This window comes from Canis lupus, chromosome 4 (genome assembly GCF_003254725.2).
Source record: "Canis lupus dingo isolate Sandy chromosome 4, ASM325472v2, whole genome shotgun sequence".
Lineage (NCBI taxonomy): Eukaryota > Metazoa > Chordata > Mammalia > Carnivora > Canidae > Canis > Canis lupus.
In genome coordinates this window covers 2,840,970-2,867,146 of record NC_064246.1, presented here as the reverse complement: position 1 = coordinate 2,867,146, position 26,177 = coordinate 2,840,970, and the positions used below count along the sequence as shown (strand labels likewise).

The window sequence follows — 26,177 nt, the reverse complement described above, 5'->3', positions numbered from 1 at the left end:
TAAAGTTTTATTTAGCCAATGTTAAGAATTTCTCTTGTTAAGGGCAGCCCTGGTGGCGCAGAGGTTTAGCACCACCTGCAGCCCAGGGCGTGATCCTGGAGACCCGGGATCGAGTCCCACTTTGGGCTCTCTGGGTGGAGCCTGCTTCTCCCTCTGCCTGTGTCTTGGCCTCTCTCTCTCTCTGTGTCTCTATGAGTAAATAAATAAAATCTTAAAAAAAGAAAAGAATTTCTTTTGTTAAAACATATATTTTTTCAATGGCTTTTCTTTAGAGTTTCCATTTCTGGCAGGTGACTTAGGGAATCAGCTCTTAATCTCTGTTCAGGTCTTGATCTCAGGATCATGATTTAAGTCCCACCTTGGGCTCTAGGATGGATATGGAGCTTACTTTAAAAAAAAAAAAGATTTTTTTTTCACTCTGAGGATCATATTGACTATTTTGTTTTTAAGCTGTATTGCATGAATATAGTAGGAAATTGATACTCTGGGAAATTAGAAGAGGCACCAAGTTATTGAATTACCTACTCTAGGAGAAGTGAAAATGATTTAACCCCTTTTCATTTCTAACCAAATTAGAAAAATGGGAAGGTTTTAAAAGGAGACAAACTCAAAGAGGAAAGTACTTGTTCATGTTATTGAAGAAAATATGCAAAGAAGGGAAGAGCAGAATGTTATTCTTCTGATATATAAACTAGAAATTTTTTTAGTTTCATTTTTATGTATCTATCATATTGTTTGTATGACATTCATGAAATTTAGTTTTTTATCCTAAGAGTCAAGGAACAGTATTCAGAGAAATTTATTGTATTCACTTAGTAAGGGCTTATTATAATTTAAAATTCAAAGGAATATTATTAAAAAGGTATAAACTATGAGACCTGTTAAAATTCTGGATGCAGATTAGAAAGGTGGCATGTAAGGAAAGGAACCAAGTGTTCCCATTAGTCTGTGGACTTACCTAGCTAAGTCTGTCATTCATATTTTCCAAAACTCTGAACTAGGAGCATTGTAGGGTCCCAACAACCAGACTTATTCATGAACATTAAGAATTTGACAGTTTGGATGGGATGACAGAGCAGAGCACTTCTTTGGAGCCATCTGTCAAAAGGACACAAAAAATTTTCCAAAATTTCAAATAACTGCAGCTATTAGTTTTGGTAGAAGATACTAAGTATAACACTGGGAGAGAGAACATTAACTACTTAATTAAACATCTTGAAACAAGCATTTTAGTTGGCAAAATGGTATAAATAGCAGCAAAGCCTGAATATGTCCTCCTTGCAAATATTAATGCATAACTAATGAAATTGGGTTTGAGAAATTCAATTTCTCTAGCCCAATCTGTATTTACTGTACTCCTTTTATTGTCTTGCCATTTTATCATATCAATCCTTTATCTAATGCCATATCTACTTGGACAAGGGTGAATGGAAGTTACCTGAAACTTGTTTCAAGCTCTTTCATGAGAGTCTGGTGCATATAAAAATCAATGCAAACAAAAAGATGATATATAGAATCAATTTAAACCAGGTAGCATACCTAAAATAATTTAATTAGGCTCTTACTCCTTTTAACCGCAAAGCCAGAAGTCCAGTGGCTTATTATCTTACCTGCATTGCAAGATCTAGAAAGGTTAGAACTTGAGTAGAGGGTATATGCTTGAAATGATAGTAATTTAAGCCTCTTAAAAGGGAAGAGATGCTGAATTTTCTTCAGCTTTAACCTTTCAATCATTATTTTTTTTAAATACTTTATTTATTTATTCATGAGAGAGACACAGAGAGAGAGGCAGAGACATAGGTAAAGGGAGAAGCAGGATCTCTGTGGTGGGACTTGGTCCTAGGATCATGACCTGAGCCAAAGGCAGATGCTCAACTGCTGAGCCACCCAGGCATCCCCCTTTCGATCATGATTGTCTGTGGGTTTCATACCTGGACAGGTATATGTTAACCTCCTTGAAACAGACAGATGCTTGCTTGTGGTGGGAGCCCATTTCTGCTCTTGGGCACAATGGTTGGTTCGTACTGCAATAGATGTTAGATCTGCCCCCCCTCCCCCGCCACTTGGAGACTTTTGGTTAAGACCCTATCAGAAGTAAACCATCTAGTGCCAAGTGGCTGTCTTGACAATGTTAAATTGACTTTGTCAGACACATTTATTTTGCGAACCAAAGCCAGATTTCTCATTAGTTATTATAGTCATCCTGTGAGTCTGTTATGTGATTTGCTATTAAAGATGGCAGGACTAGGAGTATCTCCTGGTACTGGGGGACCCATAGGTTGACCAGAACACCAGACTCTGTAATAAAGATGGCAGGACTAGGAGTATCTCCTGGTACTGGGGGACCCATAGGTTGACCAGAACACCAGACTCTGTAATTCTGTGTGGCTCTGGTTGATCTTGTGCTGTTCAGATTTGCAGTTTTAGGTCCTTTTCAGATGATATGAAAGCTTAGGCATGGAGATATTTTTCTATTTTTCTCCCTGGAACAACTCATTTCTCAAGTTTTACTATTAGTATTTGAAGGTAAACTGGAAAGCTTCTCTGCTTTAATAGCTGAACACAATAAAAGGAGTTCTCAAATGTGAATTTCTTATTGTTGTTACCTGTTGTTTTAAATTTTGGCAGTGTAGCTAAGTATTACCTGCAATAATACATTACTGTTAAGATTTCACTATTTTACTTCTAAATGGCATGTTATGTCATAGCAGTCAAGGACTATAGAGAAGTTCTGTAGTCTGACTTATTAAAAAAATTTGCATAAAAGGACCTGGAATTATGAGTAATGTCCTACATTTGTTAACATAGCACTTCTGTACAGAAAAAAAAACTAGAAAAACAAAAAACCATAAAATATTTAGATATTATATGGTTAGTAAATTAGAGTTTTAAACAGCAGCCATACTAGAGACATGCTAATAAACTAATATATAACACAAACACAGATTTAAAGAACACAGAGCCAAAAACAAAACAAAACAAAATACCAAAAACAACAACAAAAGACAACCCAAACAACAGAAACATAGTGCTGGTAATTTTTATGTGCCTATAAACTCCTTTAGTTTATCTAAGTCATTGCTATTATGGTTTTATGTTTTATGCTTTTCTGCTCACATTTTAAGCTTTTGACAGTAATACTTCAGATGTAGTTACAGTGATCCAATTTGTCTCCCTTCCCACAGAGGAGAACAGATGAATAAATTATGCCCATTGACTACATATTGTTCTAAATAAATGTAAATGTAGAAGCATTTACATAAAAGCTTTTACTTATAAAATGGATCCCCTAATTGGACATCTTTGGCAAGATCCTGGCCAGCTAGAGGCGTAGAAATGCCTATTAATACTAAATTAAGATAATTTGTGTAAAACTTGAGATGAGGTTGATTTAGAATACATACAGCAATGGTGCTTAGATTTTGTTTGAATGTACTCAGGACTCTTTTATCCACCTAGAGCTCACGAGCTCTTGTTTTTTACACTGTTGTGTATCATTAAGCTTGTCAGTCATTTCAGAAGTAATGAGACCAAACCCACACACAGAACCGAAAACATGTTTTTAATTGATATGTTAAAAAAAGTCAATTTTTACCTTTTCATAACTGATGCCTAGCTCTCCAACATCGGGAATATGTAGAGAATTTGGAGATGATAGCTGTTAATGTTTTCGTTGTTGCTATTTTCCCTAAGAGGGCAGCAGCACCTTCATGTAGACCCCATCATCTACAGGAGAGGACAGTAGTCTAGCAGAAGTTGACTTCTGGATTCCAGTTCTGCTTGGGGCCTGCTCACTACTTGTACCACAGGCTTAGCGACCACAGAGATAGGGCTAGGCTGTGGTGATTGACAGCTGTATTTTCAGGGACAGGTAGGGCCTAAGTCACACCTGGAAATATACTTCAAAGGCTGTACATTTCAGGCAATACTTTTATGAAGAGGATCTGATAATCCATCACATAGTTGGAGGCATTAAGAAAATATAAAGAATTAATTCTTAAACTTCATTTTCTTTGCTGTTAGTTTGCAAATATTTGAAGGAACCTACATGGGATCCAGTATATAATTGTTGAGTGAGTAAATAGGATTTTCAGAGAAAACATTCATTCTCGATGCAGAAGAAAGCATTGCATAAGCTTATTATGCATAATACCCTTGGCATCAGGTGTACCGTACCTCTCAGATGGTGGACTTCTGACTTTTTGAACAAGTAGGACAGAGTATTTCTCTCTTATAATACTTACTGGAGAATTAGCAGGACTAGTTGAAGTATAGATGGCATTAGTGTAAATTGAAAGGTTATTTGCCTTATAGAAAATTTCATTTCCCACTTTTTTTTTTCCAATGAGTGTCTTTATTGCTTGTACTGTACAAATGGGGGGAATGGGGAAGGCCAATGGGGAGGACAGAGAATTGTCAGATAAATGACATACACAGAAAGGAAAAAGACCCCCCCACACACACTCCACTTCTTTTTTCAGTTGGTACATTTGAAAGCTCTACTTACTCTACCCATGTGTAGATATGGGTAGAGTATCTACCAACAGGTAACATATTGACTTCACAAAATGCCAAGATTATCTTTTCCCATGTGTGATCTTGAGAGGCAGGCCAGCTTTGAGCTTCCTGCTCCATGAGCTTGATGGACTTCTATCTAGTTGGTCCTAGCAGGATTCTGATAGCATAATATGGTCATATATCTGAATGCTTATAGGTTTAGGTTTGGGGGACTAAAGTGAAAACGGACATTTTGTTCTGGGGTACTGAAGTAATTCATCACCCAGCAGTGATGATCTTTTACTCATTGAAATTGCTCCAGGGGATTCCACCGTCCACATAAGCACAGTGTTGTAGAACCTTGAAAGAATGACCTTAAAGGTACCAGAAGTTCCCTACAACAGTGGTGTAGTCCCTAAATATTTGCTCACTTAAATGAAAGCAAGGACCAGGCCAAATTTAACAAAAAAAACTAATATGACTGACCAAATCAGAAAACACAGAAAAGAACTAAGGTACCTTTTTGGATACATCTCACATGCGTAATTTTTTTGACAAATGTTTATTGACTGTGAACGGAACGGGTTATCCACTCTGCTCAAGAATGGAAATTACACTTTTTTTTTTTTTTCTGATTTGGAGTCAGGTAGAGTGGTATCTTTTATTTTAATTTTTTTAAAGATCTTATTTATTTATTCATGCGTGATACAGAGAGAGAGGCAGAGACACAGGCAGAGGGAGAAGCAGGCTCCATGCAGGGACCCTGTTGTGGGACCGGATCCCAGGACCCCAGGACCACAACCTGAGCCAAAGGCAGATGCTCAACCACTGAGCCACCCAGGTGCCCCAGAATAGTATCTTTTAAAATGACAAGTTAGAGGGCAAGTAGTGCAGACCCTGAGACAGAAGTTGCATTCTCTTTGTGTTAACAGTGCTCTCTTAAGCAACAAAGTTAGCTTAGTGTGGGTTATCTGCCTACTTTGATGGGAGTTCTACTAAATCCAAATCTGTGGCATAGATTTGTATTTAAGTGGTGAGGCAATCTACAGTGTAAAATGCATAATTGTCTAATTGCATAAAATCTATAGTTGAAATTCAGACACTACACTATCTGCATTAGCTTCACCAACTTGAACATTTGTGTCTTTGTGTGTGTGTGTGTATGTGTATTATATATAAGTGAACTATATAGGCAAAGTCTTAGATTAAAAGGAGTACTTTCCACTTTGGGTTAAATCTGAGGCCTTTTCTTTCATTTCTTAAAAATGTTGTTTTGATTGGTATGACTGTCGAGTGTTATTCAAGCACGGCAGTATTTTATGACTTTGGAGCCCACGTATGATATGAAAAGCCAAGCTCCTATCAAAGTGATCCAGATAAGACAAGTTCTGAGGAGGACTATGTTTTTGCAAAGTAGACATTTTCCCTTTTACTCTCAGGAAATGAGAAAAGTGAGTCTCCTTTTTTTAAAAGCAGTTTTTCTTATTTGAATACCTTTCCATACCTGTTCTAAGAACGATTCTGTGGTCTTTTGAGCATAACATGTAAATTATTTTTTATTTTAAGAAAATATTTTAAGAAATTGTATGGAACAATAGGGAGAGGTATCTTCTGAGTGAAAAGAGTATAGTAGTATTAGATATTAATGTACTTTCTTCACTTCTTAAAGTCCACATACACAAGTTAACATCATCACTGTCTATCCTGAGTTCTCCTGGTGATTTGTAAGCATGCTAAAATTTGAGAAGCATGCCTCTTTCATATAAAAAAAAATGTGAACTCTTTTAAAAACAATTGGAAGGCATGATAAAAGTCTTAAACCTGTAGATGGTTTGATCAGTTTTGTGTTTTAAGAAGATTCATTCATTTAGCAGGTATTTTTCTAGTCCTTATTGTGTCCCATGCATTTTTGCTGAGAACCTGGAAAAGGATGGTGAATAAAGTACCATAGCCCCTACCCAATGCAGGTCACAATATAATGGGAAATACAGACAATAAATAACTAATAAATAATTATAAATTATGATAATTACCAAAATCAAGTTTATTCTTTGAGGACTAGATCAACTGTAGCTACAGTAGAGATTTCCTTGATAGCCTCACTCCAATTTAAATATTCTTATGATAGAACTTTGCTTAGGTGTATGTTATGCTTTCCCACTAAACTTTTCCTTGATAACAAGAGAGTATTTTACTGACTTAGTTAAGTTTACTCTTTTTTTTTTTTCTTGTTGATCCTTTCTGTTTTCTACACAGACTGCTCAAGGTGGTGGTCATCGAACACTTCTGTATGGACATGCCATATTGCTACGCCATTCCTACAGTGGTATGGTGAGTAGGCATTTGGATATCATCTCTCATAGGGTCTGTTTAGATATACATCATCAGGAAATGTTAGTAATAGTATTTCTAGTGATAGTATTAATGAATTCTGTAATTGTATGTGTTCTTTAATATCTTTGTGTCCTCTTTAATTTTCTCATTTATAAAATGAGAGTTAGCTTAGATGATCTGTAAAGTCCTCAGTTCTATCACTTGTGACTTTTAATAGACTGATTTTAGGAGGAGGGAGGCGTAAGAATCAAATACAAAATATTTGATAAGATAAAAAAGCTGTATCCAATATGGGTTATCCTTATAGGTATAGGTATCCATATACATTTCCATCTATCTATCTAGGTATATATTTGCACTTTTATATATTTTTATAGTCATTCTATTCTTTTGAAAGCTTTATTAAGTTATGAAAGCAATACATATTCATTTTATAAAATTTGGAAATTACAGATCATGTTAATGAAAGTGGGGACTTTTTAAAAATTGTAATCTTTTCTGTTCTTGAGAATTTCTTTTTTACATAATTGAGATCTTACCACAAAACCAAACTTATATCCTGATTTTTAAAAACATATTATTGTAGCATAAGCATTTTTCACATTATTTAAATAGCCCAGCATTTGGAAGCATAATATAATTGATTATCCCTTTTAGGATGAAGATAATTCTGGTAGTATTTAAATCATACAAGAACAGGTAACTAAGCATAGCCGCAATATCAGTACCCAAAACATATTAAAAATTGTCAATCCTAATCACAAATACCAGTGTGAATATCTGACTTAAAATTCTGGTTAAGAATTCAAAAGAATAGGAAGAGAAGTATGGGAAAAGTATAGATACGATTTTAATGATGACTTAATACCATTTTTATTAGTGTGCTTCATCATATAAATAGAATCAAATAAGAAAATTGTGATCATCTTAACAGGTGCTGAAAAAGGATCTAATAAAATTCAACATCTATTTCTAATAAAAACTAAGCAGTGATGATTCATTTCTCATGATAAAGAAAATATAAATGTCAAACCAGTAATGAACATCAATCTTAATTGTCACACACTAAAGTGATTCTTGACAAAACTAATTCAAACAAACAAACAAATAAATAAATAAAACCGAAAATACCTATCTGATGTTCCAGAAATCTTGGCTGACACAGCAAGATATGAAATAAAATTAAGGAATGTACTCTAATAAAGTAGCTGGATACTAGAGAAATGTATAAATACAACCTATTTGCATACAGCAATCATGAATTCAAAATTCATGGAAAGACTTCTATTTCTAATACCAATCAAAACATAAAAACTGCATTAAATAATAAATAAGAGGGTCTGTTTTAAGAAAACAAGGTTAGGATCCTGGACTTGGTCAGTAGATCTAGGTTCAGGCTCACTTTCCTATATGGTGTTCAGCCTTGGATACTGTGTTGAACTTCTTTAAGGCTATAATTGCATGTTAAAATTTTATTCATCTATTCAATAAATATTATTTAGCACTTACTGTGTTCTAGGCACTGTTCAGGGTACTGGATATAGTAGTGAATAAGGTCATGTCCTTGTCCTCATGGAACTTAATGAACATTTAGTGGAATAATTATATTACCTACCTCATAGTTGCTGTGAACATTATGGGAAGAAAAAATATATGTTAATAGTTACAGTGCCTAGTATTGTAATATTATTGCAAATATCACAGAGAACTTTAACAGGATAAAGGCAGAAAACCTCAGGTACCACCATGGGCAGCCTTTCTCAAGGTTAAACTCATATTCCTACAGTGACTAAGAACAATGTTTGAGGACCTCTGATGTATCTTTTCTATAACTCTGAGAGCCAGTGGTTTGCAGTCAAAAGACAGAAATTGGAATCTCCAGGTCAATTTGATTTTGTATCCCCATAGCACTGACTTCCACTTAATATGCCAGCACATCTATCCCCTGATTAGTTCATTTCCTTCCTCCTCACACTTATAGACACTTGCTGAGATGGATGGACCAATTTCACAATAAGAATTTTCTAGGCTTTACATTATTGGTCCAGTGACTCTGGGAGATCTAGGCTTGCTCAATGCCTGAATTGTCTCTGAGTACTCTTTGCAGGGCTCCTGTACTTGTGGATCGAACACTTGTTTGCTATAGATTGTAGTGTATCTTGACCTCATACTGCATTCATCCTTGTGTCCTCATTCTTATACCAGCTAACAAGATTTTGGAGTTTGGGATGGAGGTTAAGGGAGTTGAACTGACAAATTATCTGAAACTTTATGTACAAGAAAATACAATTAGGGAAACTGAAAGAGGAGGGGAGATTTAAGGCGATGATGGTGTTGCAATAAACACACACACACACACACACACACACACACACACGATAAAACCTCACTGCAGTGAGGTGACATGCTGTGCACCAAAATAAATTCCAGATGGATTTCAGAGAATAAAAACTTAAAAATGAAAACAAAAGTAGGAGATGAGAGTGAATAGTTTTCAAATTTCTGTTTGGAAGAGAGATTTCCAACTGTCAGATCAGGTTGTACTTTTGCTTATGATCATGAATATCCATGAAGTGAGAGACATACAAACATATACCCAGTTATGTTTCTTCTTTTCCTGACAGAACACATTTCCTTAGTCTTTTCATGAGGGAGAGGGAAAAAGAGTTCATCTCCTTTAGAACATTGCTCCTAATGACTGCTGCATAAGTGTTGTTCTACCTCAGACGATGAAAAACCTGGGTTCTGCACAGAAGCATCCAGATATGAAGAAAAAGATCGATAGAGGTTTACTGATACCAAACTATGCGTCAGAATTAGACTCCCATAGGATTATAAATGTTTAGTGACAACTACTGATTCTGTATCTTTTAGTATCTGTGCTGCCTCTCCACCTCCCGGTCTTCAACTGATAAACTGGCCTTTGATGTTGGCTTGCAAGAGGACACAACAGGTGAGCACTGTAGTCACCAGTGAGGCTGTATTTAGTGAGGGCATGGCAGGGCTTGGACTGGAAGAAGTGATAGGACACAGAGATACGTTAGATAAATGTTCTTATGGATGGAGTCAGGGAAAAACCGAATGACCTTTAAAGGAAAGTTTTTAGTAGAAGGAGGAAGTATACTGTTCCTATTGCTTTATGTTCAAAGTATACCTCAAACCTTATTCTTTTTAGGGACTTGGATAGAAAAACAATGCTTATTACATACATTACTGGCTGTTGACCATATTAGTGTGCATGGATCAGTTCATGAAATATTACTGCACATCTCCTTCATCTTTTACCTTAAAAATATTTTAAGTCAAAAAAATGTATCATACTCAATGTCAGCAGTCAAGCATAAAAGGGAGGAAATGAAAGTCTGCTTCATTGCTCTGTCCAAAGGCCTATATTTCCAAATACTAGTGTATTTTTGTATTTTGAAACAAAAAAAAATGTATACATTAACACATTTATCTTTTCAGAGAATTGAAATAGGACATAGGCTCTATTTATGTTTCTGTTCTCAGTGCTATGAGGACTTTACACTTTATATACCTCCAGTGTGATTTATTTAATCTTTTACAATGAGCATGCATGACTTTTGGAATTAAAAATAAATAAAAAACCAAGTAGAAAAAAAAAAAAGGAGGGAAATAGACCACATCTTACTCAGCAGTTCCTTTCACGGGTGGGATCAAGCTATCACACCTACCCCCTTCCTTCCTCCTTCCTAATTTCCCATACTCTAAATTTTTCACAGACAAAAAATGGCTAAGAATAAAGTAACACTTACTAACCTAATTAACTGTTAATAGACCAACATATCACCATGCATGACAAATTCCAGAATCCTAGGCACCAAAAAGGTAAATACTGGTTTTGTTGTTTTTTTTTTAATTTAATTTTATTTATTTATTTTAGAGGTGCTGGCAGAGGGAGAGGGAGAAGCAGATTACCTGCTGAGCATGGAGCCCCATGCTTACCCTGAGATCCTGACCTGAGCTGAAACCAAGAGTTGGTCATTTAACCAACTGAGGCACCCAGGCACTGCAAGATAAATACTGTTTGGATTTTTATTTCATTTTATAGCAGCTCAGTCATTCCTCTGTATTTTTACTCATTTTTAAAATTTTTCTCTTTCAATTTACTTCAGCATCAGTTGTGTGAAAAAGTCTTCAGTTTTCTCTCTCAAAAGGAGTAAAGGACATGCAGGATCTGTAATTTGTTTTCATATATTGAGACGATTATGTAACAATCAAAACAACAAAACAAGGCAGTCCCTCCCCCATGTCCAACCCTATTATGCTACTTTTTACTTTTTCTGAATTGCTGAATTACTGTATTTTTTGTTATGTGCCTACCTTGATCATATTAAAAAAGGCAGATGGCTTTTCTTCCTTGTTGATTGATGTATCCCCCCAGCTACTAAAGAAATGATTAACCAATAGTGGGGACTTTGTAAATGTTTGAGTGAATGAATGAAAATTCCCTGCAACTCTGAAAATGTGAATTGAATGAATAACAGATCCTGTAAGATGACATTCAAATAAGACTGTGGTTCATTTAAGAAAAGCATCTCAGGGGCAGCCCGAATGGCTCAGTGGTTTAGCACTGTCTTCAGCCCAGGGCGTGATCCTAGAGACCTGGGATCGAGTCCCATGTCAGGCTCCCTGCATGGAGCCTGCTTCTCCCTCTGCCTGCTTCTCCCTCTGCCTGTGTCTCTCTGCCTCTCTCTCTGTCTCTCATGAATAAATAAACAAAATCTTAAAAAAAAAAGAAAAAGCATCTCAGGACATACATACTGGTTGTAAGAATGCTTAAGAAATGTTATTGGGTAATTAATTTACACAGTTATGCAAAATGAATTTTTATTTTAGTGCCTACAGTATGCTAGTAGGAGATGAGGGAACCCCAGTGAACGAAACATAGGGTTATGGAACTTAAATTCTGACATTGGGGAATTAGTAAAGAAGAAAACATTATGTGTTAGGGAAAAATAATAAAGCTGGTCACAGGGGCAGAATAAGTATTACATAACAGATATCACTGAAAAACTTTTCATTTTTGAATAGAACTTACATTTAGACTCTAAAAGGGACTATAGATAGATTAAAGAATGGTTTGCTTAAGTTTTTATCTTAGCTAATGGGACTGGAGACCGAATTGATATGTGGCTCATAAGGCTTATGCTTGACTTTTTCTAGAAGATATGATTTGATTTAATGTGTACCCAGATATTTTTAGAATGTATCCTTACATAGTAGGATTCTCTTATATTTTACCCTTAGATTAGTGAAAACTACCACATATTAAAGAATAAAACAAGGCACAGAAGAGTACAATTTCAGTGACAACCCTTTGTATCTATTTTTAATCCATATCCCACAAGAGTACAGAGTTTTAAGATAGCTGTAACACAATTTTCGCATTACAACACTCCAAGTCCTTTTGAAAATCATGTGCCAGAAAACTAGATGTTAGTACAGAGAGCAGTGAGCATGTGATTATATAAAGAATGCAGTAAGATGAGCATCACTGGTAAATTTGGCCTATGGGGTAAATAAATATCCTTATAGCAACTCTTAGTAGAGGGGAGAGACACCAAACTTTGCAAAATGCCACAACTGGATTCCATGAAAAGAATCTTTGCATTTCAATATGTCTTTATCCTAAGCTAATTTGGCCTAAGCCTTTTGATTTTCATGGTCTGTGAGATGAACTTGCAGTAAATCTCAAACTTCTGGAAGCTGTGTCGGACAGACCATTTTATTTATTTTCAAGAGGCTGATTTGTAAGCCTTATTTTATCGCTCTTTTTTATTTTGGGGGCACTGGCAAAGAATTGATTTTAAAGTAAGAGGTATCTCTTTATGCTCATCCTGCAGGTGAGGCTTGCTGGTGGACTATTCACCCTGCCTCTAAGCAGCGGTCGGAAGGAGAAAAGGTTCGAGTTGGAGATGACCTCATCTTAGTCAGTGTGTCCTCTGAGAGGTATCTGGTAAGTGGGATCGTTTGGTCATGCAGTTTGGTGATAGAATAAGGCACAGCCCAACGCAACTTTCTCTGTAAACCACAGATTGCAAATTATCTAGGGAAGTTGCTTAGAAATAAGTCCATATCTGTCTTTGATGAGTGACAACTCCATAAGTAGAGGGATACTATGACCTTTGTGCAAATGTGGCCTCCCAAGTTTATTTAGACAGGCTTCCTGTACGCTTAGTTTGTGTGTTCATGATCCTGATGGCACCTGTTCTTGGATTATTGTATTAATGGCATGTGAACACGGTTTCATTATGAATTCAAAATTCTGCATACCTTATTCTGTGCCCGCTGAAGAAGGCTATATTAATGAGTTTGTGATTACCTATTTTGACATTCATGAAAGCAGGTTATAAATATGGAGAGGCTCATGCCCTGGTGAGAAAGGAGAAATAGGGAAAATGAAAAGCAGTTCCAGTCTCATCCACACAGCATTGTTTCAGAGGGCAGGGATTAGAAATAGGGGAATGAAAAAGAAGTTTGTTTGATCTTTGAAGGTGTATTTTATTTTTGTGGCAAGGCCATTATATGTTTGATTTAATGTACTTAGTAGACTGTATTTTTGCTAAAGAATAATCATATTCGCAGAAGAGTGAAATCAGTGGGAGTGTGAAGGACACCAGTGGAAAATATTTTTTTTATTTAAGGTTGGAAAAGTAGTCAGACAAACAGCAATGCTTGGTTGACTCAGTTGGTAAAGCATGTGACTCTTAATCCTGGGGCTATGAGTTCAAGCCCCACTTTGGGTGTAGAGAAGACTTAAATATTCTTTAAAAAGTAATTTAAGATTAAATGGGGTATTATAAACTTTACATGAATATTTCTATGAAAAATTCCAAACATCATAGTGGATGATGATTGAAATAAAAATCAGAAGTAAAACATGGTTTCAGTTAAGCAGACACCGGTTTATAGAAAGTGTCTTCTGACAGCCATAAATCAAAATATTATTTGTGTGTTCTTGATTTAGAATTAAGTAGGTAGTTGGCACTCCTTGCTCTATGAACATGGAATTAGTGGGGATTTGGGGGTATTGGAAGTCAGTTTTTGCTTACCAAAACATTTAATTCCAATTTTGAAGTGAGAACGGTTTTGTTTTACTTGCTCTGTGGAAGGAAGTAATGATGAAGACAGGGAAATGATGGAACAGTGTTCGTGTAACTGACAGGGAGTGTTAAGTTAAATGGAACATCTAGCATTGCCTAGCTAAAAGGAGGCCTGGAGCAGGTCTCTCGTTTTGCCTTGTAACCAGTGCAGGTGGAAACCGGCACCATCCACATTTCTAGGAAAATACAAGTGTGTCAGCCTGTGAAATAAGCATTTATTAAGCACTTGCTGTATGCCTATGCTTTTTAAAATACTGTATTAAAATGCTGTACATCTTGATGAGGAGACAGACATTTTCAGTTGTAGTTTTACATGGAAACCAATAGAAGCTAAAAATAATCCGTGCACACTTTTAAAGATACACATATCTTATTTTGATTTTGGCATAACTGTTCATGTTTTTTGCTGTATGACTTGTACTTCACACTCCATGGCAGACTTTACTTGACATAATGTCATCATTATGCACCAAAGGAGTAGAAAACTCGCAATCTTACAGGGGTGAGGGCTTCTAGCATCAATTCTCCCACCACATGTCTGAGAGAGTCACTTAATCCCTGGAGTTCTGGCTTTCTCCCTTGCAAAATGGTGATGATTATACTTAACACAAGGTTTCTGGATGAAGCAATAACACAATGAATTTGAATATGGTTTGATTGAAAAAGCACTATACACATAATAGCAATAATCATAATGCATGAGGTTCACCTTCTTTTGCCTTTAGAAATAAATAAACCTCAAGATTAATGAAATTCACAACTTCTTTTCAAGCTGCATTTTGGCCAATTTATGCAAGTTCCTTTTCTGGTAATATTTGAGTGCTACAAACGATGGCTAACCTGACTGTTCAGGTTTCATTTTCATTTGGTAATGAAGTCACTGCTTTTACTGTTCATCTCTATGCACCTAGCATATTGTAGAAACCACAGGAAGGACCAAGGGTACATGGCACATGGTTTCTACCCTCAGAGAATGAGTGGAAAAAATGAACCAAACACATGTGAAACTGTATGAGAATATTACAAAGCAGTAAGTAAGTGTCACAGTTTACATTATGGGCAAAGGATATGGAGATGGTTCATTATTATCCCAAATTGCCACGGTGGTTGATTAGAAGGATCTAGAGAAAGTGGCATATAGGCAAGAAGTGAAGGGGTGAAAGGGACTTGGGAATATGGTAGTTGGAATAATCTACATACTGAAACTGGATAACTAAGATTGGGCTCTCTGTGTCTGTATATTTGTTTATTGGTGGAAGGCCTGGTAAGTATGAGCCTGGGCCAATCATATAACTTCCTAAAACTCTTCAGTTTCTTCATCTGCAGTGTGCTGATAATAAAGAACCGAGCTCACAAGGGACGTTGAGAGGATTAAATGCTTTGATCCACGCAAGACTTGTAGCTTTGTGAATGGTACATTGAAGAATTGCTTATGAGTCACTAACCACTATTTACCTGGGAAGTTTGTACTTACTAAGAATGGTTAAGGAAAGGGCAGATATTGAACCAGAAAAGAAGGTTGGGAAGAGAGCAGTGAAGGGAGTAGTAGAGTGGATTTTAGGTAAAGGTCTATCATGGAAAGCCAGATTCACATTCTGGGAAGTTGCTGATGTGCTTAAAAGTAAACAAGAACTTTGGCTGAACACACGTTAGTTAAAACTACTATAAATTTCAAGTCCTTGGATTTGTAACTTTTGGTCATGAGTGTCTATATTGACCTTTGATCTGTTTTCTGTCCACTAACTGTGGTAGTTAAGCTGAGGTTAAGCTATCGAAATGTGCATTTGGTATTCTAATATAGCTCATAAATGTTGGGGGGCTAACTGGCTGAAATGGGCTTTAAAGGCCTGATTTTCATCCTGTGCTCTGCAGAGGTGACTCATGGATGGAAAAGGGTGCTGTGCTGGGCACTGGGAGCCCCGGGCTCTGCCCTCCTGTTTCCATGCTGGATCTCTGCATATGATTTCCTGCGAATAAAGTGTCTTATCTCTAGAAATGGTTATAAACCACTCATCCAAATACTGTCTTCTCATCTGGCTGTTTCATATTCTAATATGGAATGATATCTTAATCCTCATTTCAGGGATAGCCAAGAGTAGGAAAAATGCCTTTGCTCATAGTGGAACTACTTAGTTTTTCTTTTAAAGAAGACTTGGGCAAAGCAGCTTAAATATAGGAGACACAAAAAATTTAAAGTAGAGAAAACATGGCCAAGTAGGTATTGCTGACTGTGTCTATTTCAAACTAAACAAAATAAGGTAAAGCATACAGAACAATTTTTATTGGTTTAGAAGGACATGAAATAACCCTGGTGCACAAAGAAGTCTTCAACCCATGGATTGGATTGCTTGCATTGGAAACATAGATTTTTAAAAATTTTTTTTCTTAATTAGGCCATCTATAGAAACAGGTGTGGGTTTTTTTGTTTTTAAGATCCATGAAAACATTGCCAAACAAACCACTGTCTGAAAGTAAATTAGGAAGAGCAGAACCCCACAGTCAAAAGAATGATGACAGATGCTTAAAGAAGACTCTTCTGGGCTTCATAAACATTTCCCTACCTCTCCGCTACCCATCTCTGAATTTCTATTAAGAGTTACTTTGTGTTTTGATGGCATTGAATAAGTTGCTGAACTGCCTCAAGTTGCATAAAAATATCGATAACTAAAAGGACAGCAATCATAAATATTTTCAAGCTAATTATTGCATCAAACATCGCATTTTTAAAATTTATTTACTCTGAGCCTTTTTTTTTCTCTCTGTAGCTCAGGTGATGGGAGCATAGAATATTACATTTGGAAAACATATCTGTTCTGTGCCCCTCATTTTTTTCTCAGAAAAAAACAAATGAAGCTTGCAGGGTGATATGTCTTGCTTACTTCTATTCCCTGTCACTGGATGATAATTTGTCTCAAATGTTGCTCACCAGGGCCCAAATGCCTGATGCTTAGAGAAATGGATGTGTTGAATAAATGCATTCGATAAAGGTTGGATTCAGATATTCTTAAAAATTTTTGTGCCATAGACCCCTTTGGCAATCTGAGAAAGCTTATTGACCACTTGTCATTGTAAGGCTTTAAAATACATAAAATAAATGCATAGGATAATAAGGAAAACTAAAAGTTAACAAAGCTAACAAAGTTCAGGTTAAGAACTTCTGCCAGATGATTTAGAATATCCTGTTTGAGATTTTGTGCTTCTATTATAAACTGTCCTGTTACTCAAAATGCCATTCTTGAACCAGCAGCCTTGGTTGTCATTTGCTTGCTTCCTGAGTTCAAATCTGCATTTTTTGACAAGATCCTCAGTGGATGCCTGTGGGTATTAGATCTGGAGTGTCATCAACAGAGGAGTCAAAGTGATCTTTGCTGGTGGGTTGATGCTACAATGGTTTGTAAATTCTAGAGTAGTTACATGTTTCAGCCTGAGGCCAGCTTTTCTTTCACCCTCTGACAACATCTGTTCTGCTTTAAGGACAACTTATCTTAGTTTTAGTAATTGAAATTGTTACTGCCTTCTGAATATTTAATAGGACAGGCCTGACTTGCTCCTGTTCTTTCTCAGATTTCCCTGTGCTGTTTAAGCAGCAAAATGAATTAGAAACATCCAAAAATAGTTATGCCTCCAGGATATTTTCTTGAGAAGGGTGAGCATTATCTAGATAAGTTTATATGGAATAATACGATCTTAAGGATGCTTTTTGGACTTTCTCTAGCAAACTGAAATTTTTGTATTTTTATGGTCCATTCATAGATATTACTTATCTTTTAACTTAGATAGGATTTGAAAATTACATCTCAACCCTCCTCCCCACCCCATTATTTTTCCATAGTGGCTCCTCCTTGTCAAGTGTGAGTCCCTTGTTCTGGAACCAGATTTCTCTGCGGATCCATCTCTCACTGTCTTCCTAAATATATGCTCTGAGCCCCACAGATGAAACTCTCTGCTGAGCAATATGTTCCCATATCTCTGCCCCTTGGATACCCTCTACTTTTTGTCACAGCATTCCCCTTATCACAGCCTGTTGTGAGGTCCAGGCCACTTCCAAATATGAGGTTTCCGGTATATTAAAAAATGAAAACCTCCAAACTGGTTTACAAAATGGAAATTGTTTCATAAAGATTTTGGCCTGTTTTAAGCATTCTACACTTAGCATATTAACATTATTATTACGCATGTGCAAATCATTGTATGTATAAGCTTATTGGGAACAGCATCTCTAAATACAGAAATGAGTGGCCCAGACCAAACAGTCCTACTGGCCTTCAAACCCCTCATCCCTCAGGAAATACCTTCTCTCTTGTGTAGATGTCACCTGTCCTCAGGGGTCAACGCACCGAAGTGTATTCCAGTTAGGTTGGCTATAGGTTGGCTAAAGCGTCCTGTTTTCTCAATTCCTGTATTACTTTGATTACATTTCATCTAACATTAAAAAAACAAAAAACAAAACAACGCTGACCTGTAGCATTTTGTGTGTATATTTTACCTTCCCTTCCATGTTACAAGCACTCTCAGGATAATGTGTTCTATTAATATGTAATACAGTGCTGCATACATAGCATGTTCAGTGAAACATGATGAATTAATAAATGATAGTAGCCTACTTATCATAACATGGTATGAACTTTCACTCAAATTCAAAAGTAAAAGTATAAGCACTGGTATTTTGAATCCTCTTCTCATGGTATGGTAAAATCCATATGGATTTGTGTGTGTGTGTGTGTGTGTTTGTGTGTGTTGTCATTTTGACTCAACTCATTGAAGTAAGAATATCTATGGAATAACCTCAAATTTTTTTTGGCTTATACTACTTTGATTTTGAAGGTTTGGTTGGCTTCTCCACATACTTCATGAACAATGCTGCTCACTGCAAGGTATACAGGTGTGAGCCTGTGTCTAATAGCTTATGAGATGGGGAAAGAAAAATACACAGAACAATTACATCATGAGATGATTGCTCTGAAGGAACATATATTTTTATTGGTTGTGGAAGCTGAGTGCATATATGATTTATTTGTAAATAGAGAATTTTAATATAGGGTCAGAAATAGAACAACCAAATCTCAGCTGGGATTTGTGTCAGTGGGACAGGCTGCGGCTAAGAGATTGTAAACGGGCACATAGCTGGTTGAGATAAGGAGAGGGTCAGAGCAAGGGCTTGCTCAATCTGATGCATTGACTGGTAAACTTCTAATTTTGATTGGAAAGACTATGGGTAAGATGACTGCATACATGTCGGATGTCAAACTTTGTATGATTTGTTCCTAAGAGAAAGATATTGAAATACCTATTTTTGCAAGTGACTTAAGAGTGATATGTTTAGGTAAGAGAACTTTACAGTACTCTGGTCTGTATATGATTTTTTATGGTCTGTGGAGTATATCGGCATGACTCTGATTCCTCTTCATCTAGCTAAGACGGTCAGATTTCTGGCGAAAATCTAGGAGAGCTAAAGACTTTAAAAGATTAGGCTGTAAGCATTGGAGAAGTATTGGAGAATACTGTTGTTGTTTACTGAGATGATTCTAGGGAAAAAGTGGTTGTTCTCTATATATTTGAAGTTCTAGAGGCTGCCAAGTAATGATTAGTAAAATGAACAAGGCATTTAGCTGTACTCATAATTTTGTTTTTCTTTACCAATCATGTGATAACTCATATACTATGGCACTCAAGAATATGAAATATATTACTATAGTGCATTTCTATTTAAGAAGGAAAATCTGAAATTTGTAAGATCTGAATTTTGGAGAAAATTTATTGTCCCAGTTTTGTATAAGGAAATATTGCCACCTAATGGCTATTATATTAAATTGCAGATAAAAGTTCCCAAAGGATCCTATAAAACTAAAACTTTGATCCAGTAGATTTTACATACCTCACTTTCAAAAAACTGTCATGTATGATATGTAGGAAACTTAATTACAATTTTAATGATAAGTGACAACTCTGTACAGTTTTGTTTGTCAATAAACCTTTAGAACAAAATAGTCTGTTTTAACACATATTTATTTTCATAGTTTTGTTTGTGTGTTTTCAGATGAGTGGCTTAGAATGAAGTTGAAAAATACCTACAGTCAAATAGGAACTTTAATTTTTCTTCTGCTAGTCTCTTAATTACTCAGTGACATGATTGAAATAGATGTTCTCAGTGGACATGTCCAAATCTGCAATGTTAAGTTTGAGCTGCCAGAAACACTTATGTAATAAGACCTTCAAAGAGCCTGAAGAGATACCTCCTTTTGCCTCTCCTGCAGCACTTGTCTTATGGCAACGGCAGCTTACACGTGGATGCTGCTTTCCAGCAGACTCTTTGGAGCGTGGCCCCAATCAGCTCAGGAAGCGAAGCAGCCCAAGGTAAAAACTCCACTTCAATTAGAGGGCTCATCCTTCATGCACAGTTGACAATCATCTTTGGAATTGTGATAATGAGCAGATTGTTAATTAAAGCATTTTGTGTCAGAATATTCTAGAATGCAGATACATGACATTTAAGAATCTTGTTTAAATTGCTCTTTAAAAGTGAAGTTTGTATTAAGATTGATCTTGTTTTTATTTTTATGATAATCTCAGCTTTTGCTTATTTGTGCGTGCTTTACATGCTACCTTTCCAGATGTTATTTACTCTTGTGCTTTGGTCTCATTGTATTGCTCAGTTAGGCTAATATCGAGGTTTCTCCTCTTCCATGGTTGGGTGACTTAGGGCCAGATCAAAATAGTGTTTATGCATCAGGATTCTCGGGAAATATCTGCATTTGTGTTCTGATTGTTCTCACTTATACAAGTTCAAATCTGAACCTACCCATGCTTGTGTGTTGAATGGAGGATTTTATGAGGTTGAGGTCATGTTTTCTAGTGGGGCCATCTCTAACTGTGGGACTTTGGAACCCTGAGCAGGTGGCACCATTCATCTCTGTGATTTTGGCCAGGTAATGAAGCCTCACTGAGTTTCTGTTTCTCTGTCTATGACAATAGAAGATTGGACCAGATGATCTGTCCAGCTGTCGGCATCTAACCATGACTGTTCAAATGTGACTGAATTTCAATCCTTACAGGGTATCTAATTGGTGGTGACGTCCTCAGGTTGCTGCATGGACACATGGATGAATGCCTCACTGTCCCTTCGGGAGAGCACGGTGAAGAGCAGCGGAGGTTGGTATTAAGCCCAGCATCCTGAGCCTTGCCTTGATATATTTTTTTTTAATTAAGAGTATGTCTCTTCAGGCCACTTGGATAATAGAAAGTAAGCCATTACACTCTTTCCATTGAAGGGATCCATGTGTCAGCCTCTTTAGAAGTTTTTTATTATGTTATTTAACATGTTTTTATTACTTTTTGATAGAACTGCTAAAAATTTTTGTATGAATAAAACATGGTCAGAAGTATTGACTAAAACAGTGGGAAGAGTGAATGCATTAAACTACTTAAAACTTCCTTAAATGTTCTTAGTTTTGATTAATTTTCTTTTTGGAGTGTTTAGTCCCAAATTCAGTTTCAAAGTCAGAGTTCTCAAATGGCACAAAAGTGGGACCTTTTTTCTGCTACCTCCCACTTACCTTCATACATAATAAAATTGACCACTCCCCCGAATATTTTATGTGATTATAGTTGCTCTCTCACATTAATATTTGTTGGCATTGGGTAGAGACTGAAGTCATCTGAATCACTGGGAAATGTGCACAGATAGTGCAAAAACTATAAAATATTTAGGATGATTTCAATGTTCTGCTTTGATGAATTAATGGGTGAATAGTGAGTTGAACACACAAATAGATTACTGTGAGAGAAGGCATTATCTGGATTGTTTATTATAGGGTTTTAACTCTTTTAATGGACATTGCTCATAATATTAACATATATAGAGAAGTAACTATTATACATATTTGTTTTTGTAACTTAGAGAACATTTAGAAAGTTAATACTCATTTTAACTAGCTGTTGAATCCTAGAAAAGTCCTTTGGAGACCTATTAGCTATGCCTCTCTGATCAAGCAGGCCTGGCTTGTAGTGAAGAAGGAAATGTAGAGCCTGGAAAATCCTGGCAAGAAAAAATACCGCTTATAGTAGGTTAGGAAAAAGATGTTGGTGTTGATAGGGTTTGTGTGAAAGACAAGAGGGAACTCAAAAGGAATTCATTCCAAACAGAAGAATAAATTTAAGACTTGGGCTGGCAGTGTGTTCTGAGAATAGCAGTTCATCCAGAGTGACCAGGGAAAGGATGGAATTCAAGGTGGTAAGAGAGACCAGTGTGGTCAGCTTTTGAAGGATCCTTGGTGCCATTCTCATGGGCTGGCTTTTACTCTGAGGTAGTTAGGAAGGAGCATGGTGTAGGGATGAAATGGTCAGGTCTCTTGTAAAGGAAAAGGGAGGTCTGATGGGCAGGAGAAGCTTGGCTCAAAGATGAGAGAGTCCAAGTCAGGGAAACCCACCAGGACAGGGTTGTTTTTAGGCATTCGTGTGAGAGGAAGGGAGAAACTTCATCCAGAGAGTGGTCATCAGAATGGAGAAGGATACCTGGACCAGAGACATTTTAGGTCAGATTGACTGGTTTAGGAATGAACCTAGTATGGACTGTGAGGAATGTATCTGATCCAGGGTGTCCTGGTGTTTCTTTTTTATTTATGTATTTATGTATTTATTTATGTATTTATTTATTTTTAATCTTTTAACTTTTTTTTAATTTTTAATTTTTTTTTTGAATTTTTTTGTCCTGGTGTTTCTGACTGTAGAGAAGAGAGATGGTGCTTAGGGTTGTAGGATCCTTATTTCATACTAAGGATTGAGTTAAAGTTTGGACTCTGGTGAATACAGAGGGTTTGTGGGACACCCAGCAGGAAATTGAAATTTTTGTCTTTTACGTAGACAAAGCTTGGCTTGGATGTAAATCTCAAACACCCAGGGGAGAGTTGAAGGAATGAGGGTCTGAAGTAGGGAAAGTGGAGTTAGGATTAGGGGAATGTGTTTATCAGTTTGGGCATTGCTTTAAAAAGGCTGCAAAACCTCAGATAGACTAATGAGCGAGGAGGCCAAGGGTGGAATCCCAGAGAGTGCTGACATTTAAATGTGGATGGGTGAAGAAGAGTCAGCCTGATGGTTAAGTTGAGAACCAGGGAAGTGAGTCATGAAAGCCAAAGCAGGATTGGAGGACAGATGTGTTGAATGCTGTGATATGTTTATATAGATATAGGAGCAAAAACAGGTCTTGGTGTAGTCTTTGAGATCTTTCTTTCCTGATTTGTTACATGAAACACTTAAATGATCTCGGGGCCTTTCTATCCTTTCTATAGACAATTGAGAGAGTTATAGTTAAGGAAATGGGCTCTGGAGCTAGGCAGCCCTGGATTTGGGGCTTAGCTCTGCCACTTCTTTGTATGACTCATGCAGGTGACTGAATTTCTTTAAACATTGCTTGGCTCCTCTGTACAGTGCAACTTAAATATTAGCTGCTGCTCTGTGGGATTGTTTCTCTTTTCAGTAAGAAAAGGCGTGTAGAATACTCAATGCATATTAAGAGATCAACAGATTTTGTTGTCGCTGTCATTATTATTTAGACAGAAGAGCAGCCTTTAGTCAGATTGGGAAACATTTTCAGGGACCCCAGGCATGTGCATGAAAGCTTAATGGAGCATAGGCTTTGGAGAAGAGGCTAAACTAGATAAAAGAAAATCCTCTTGGAGATCCCTGGGTGGCTCAGCAGTTTAGCGCCTGCCTTTGGTCCAGGGCTTGATCCTGGATTCCTGGGATCGAGTCCTGCAGTGGGCTCCCAGCATGGAGCCTGCTTCTCCCTCTGCCTGTGTCTCTGCCTCTCTCTCTCTCTCTCTCTCTCTCTCTCTCATGAATAAATAAATAAAATCTTAAAAAAAAAAAAAAGAAAATCTCTTTTCTTTGACTTGAATGGAGTAGGTGTGGGATGAGGAAGTGTTTCTGATTCTTGCCAAGGTTCAGAAGCTAGAAATGGGTGAGCATAGTTTTTGTTTTAATAGGTGAATGTTTTCATTCTCAGATGAGAATATTCAGTGTCAGATGGGCCCCAGATTTCCTCAGCTGAGCTCAATGGCAATGAGTACAGTTTTCCATCACTCCTGGACATGAGAGAACCTGTACATTCAGTAGATGTTTCCTTGAACATGGCATTTATAGAGCAGATTTTTCTACTGATTCTGTAGGCAGCTGGTTGTTACTTTAGAGAAAACTAGGGGCCATTTCAAAGGTATTTTAATTCCTTTAATTCCAGACTTCCTGCTGAAGTCTGTCCTTTCTCATATCATCCTTGATTTAATGTTAATTTCTGTGTCAATCTCAATATATATTCAGTTCAGCATATCACAGCTCTTTCTAGGGAGTAATGTCAGTAAGAACACATCTGTTTGTGCTCTTTGTACAGAATATTGACACAGGTAAAATTAGGTTTTAACAGATGTCAGATCCTGACTCAGGGGAGAAAATGAGTCAGAAGTAGGCAGCAGGAGCCTGAGGTGTTGCTCCAGAAAGGAGAGTTAATTTGCCCTGATTAAATAGTGAGACTGGGCATTTGTTTGCATGTAATGATAAAAATAATTTCCTAAATTTTACATTCACAGAGCCCTCTGTTATTTCAGATCTCCTTAATATCATGATATAGAAATTTCTGTATCTCTTTCAACTCTTACCTGGAGTCATTTCAGTTCCTTAGATGACTTTAAGAGGCTAAGGACATCTCAACCTGAAAGCAGAAGTTAATGGATATGAATGGATATGAATCTGTACTGAGGGAGGAAAACATCATGATAACCTGGGAATATATACCTTGATTTTTTTTTAAAAAAAGATTTTATCTATTTATTCATGAGAGACACACAGAGAGAGGCAGAGAATACAGGCAGAGGGAGAAGCAGACTCTCCCTGGGGAACTCAACATGGGACTCAATCCCAGGACCAATCAGGATCACGACCTGAGCCAAAGGCAGACACTCAACCACTGGGCTACCCAGGCATCCCTATATCTTGATTTTAATTAAAAATAAATAAATAAATAAATAAATAAAAGAAGCAAAAATAATTTGACCTTTGGATCTCCAACTTGAAAGCTGGAGAATTTCCAGGGAAATACATAAAAATTTCTTTTACTTTACAGCTCTTGGCCATACTTGTGATCTGCTTATGCTCATTAATTGTGTCATGCTATAAAAGTCAAAGGATTAAGGTCAAACCAGTTTTAAGAAGCAGTGGAGGGATCCCTGGGTGGCGCAGCGGTTTAGCGCCTGCCTTTGGCTCAGGGGGCGATCCTGGAGACCCGGGATCGAATCCCACATCGGGCTCCTGGCATGGAGCCTGCTTCTCCCTCTGCCTATGTCTCTGCCTCTGTCTCTCTCTCTCTCTCTGTGTGACTATCATAAAAAAAAAAAAAAAAAAAAAAAAGCAGTGGAAATAGGGAGATGGCCAGCAGTAACAGCTACTTCCAAGCAAGTTAGGAACGTTAGGAACATTTTTGGTCCTAAATGCTCTGTTCTTGATTGGCTTGGTCCATCTGCCCATGTCTCCTCCCGCTAACTCAACTATAATCGTAGCAATTGAAGATGCAGTTCGATGATGGGTTTTATACTGCTAGAGGTTTTATACTGCTAGAGACCAATGGAGTATTTTAATTTCCTCTTCGCATTTAGATTTGTATGTGTAAGTGATTACTTAGCATTCTCATGAGAGTTATTAATAAAAACGCTTAGAACGAAGAGCATACAGTGTCCCATTCAGTTAAGTGGAATTAAATGGGTGAATGAGGCCCTACCCAAGTTTAATAAATTCATAGTTTTTGCCACTCTTCTTGCTCATCTTGAATTTTGGATTGAATTCTGACATTTCTTATGAAATTCAGCAGCACTATAGATTTATTTTAAATGTCTTGAGATTTTTTTTTGTTTCTGGGAAAACCTGTGGTTCTAAGATCACTGGCATGCAACTTGTGTAAATAACAAACAGTGAAAATCTATAAATATATAGAGGTTGTGAGCATTTGGGTGAAAGGGAGAGATACTTTGAGCATTAGCTTTAAATTGTATTTTCTTATCTTCATTCTTACTCAGACTCTTCAGATAGTGAGAAAATATATTAAGGAGAAACAGGGATTTGTCAGATGCAACATAGTGTTTTAATTATTGACTAAAAATAAGCTTTCATTCTGGAAGCTTGAAATTTGATTACCAATTTTCATTTCAAGCATGATGTATTTTATATAGGGAGCATTTT

General features: G+C 36.8%; 1 protein-coding gene across 1 annotated transcript in view; it reads left to right on the top strand.

Moving 5' to 3' along the window:
- RYR2 (ryanodine receptor 2) overlaps positions 1–26,177 on the top strand; it is a 727,453-nt gene that overhangs the window by 299,982 nt on the left and 401,294 nt on the right. The window contains exons 6-10 of the mRNA XM_049108740.1: positions 6,754–6,828; positions 9,706–9,784; positions 12,699–12,811; positions 20,213–20,312; positions 21,011–21,107. Of these exons, the coding sequence (XP_048964697.1) occupies positions 6,754–6,828; positions 9,706–9,784; positions 12,699–12,811; positions 20,213–20,312; positions 21,011–21,107 (464 nt within the window). The remainder of the gene's footprint in view (positions 1–6,753; positions 6,829–9,705; positions 9,785–12,698; positions 12,812–20,212; positions 20,313–21,010; positions 21,108–26,177) is intronic.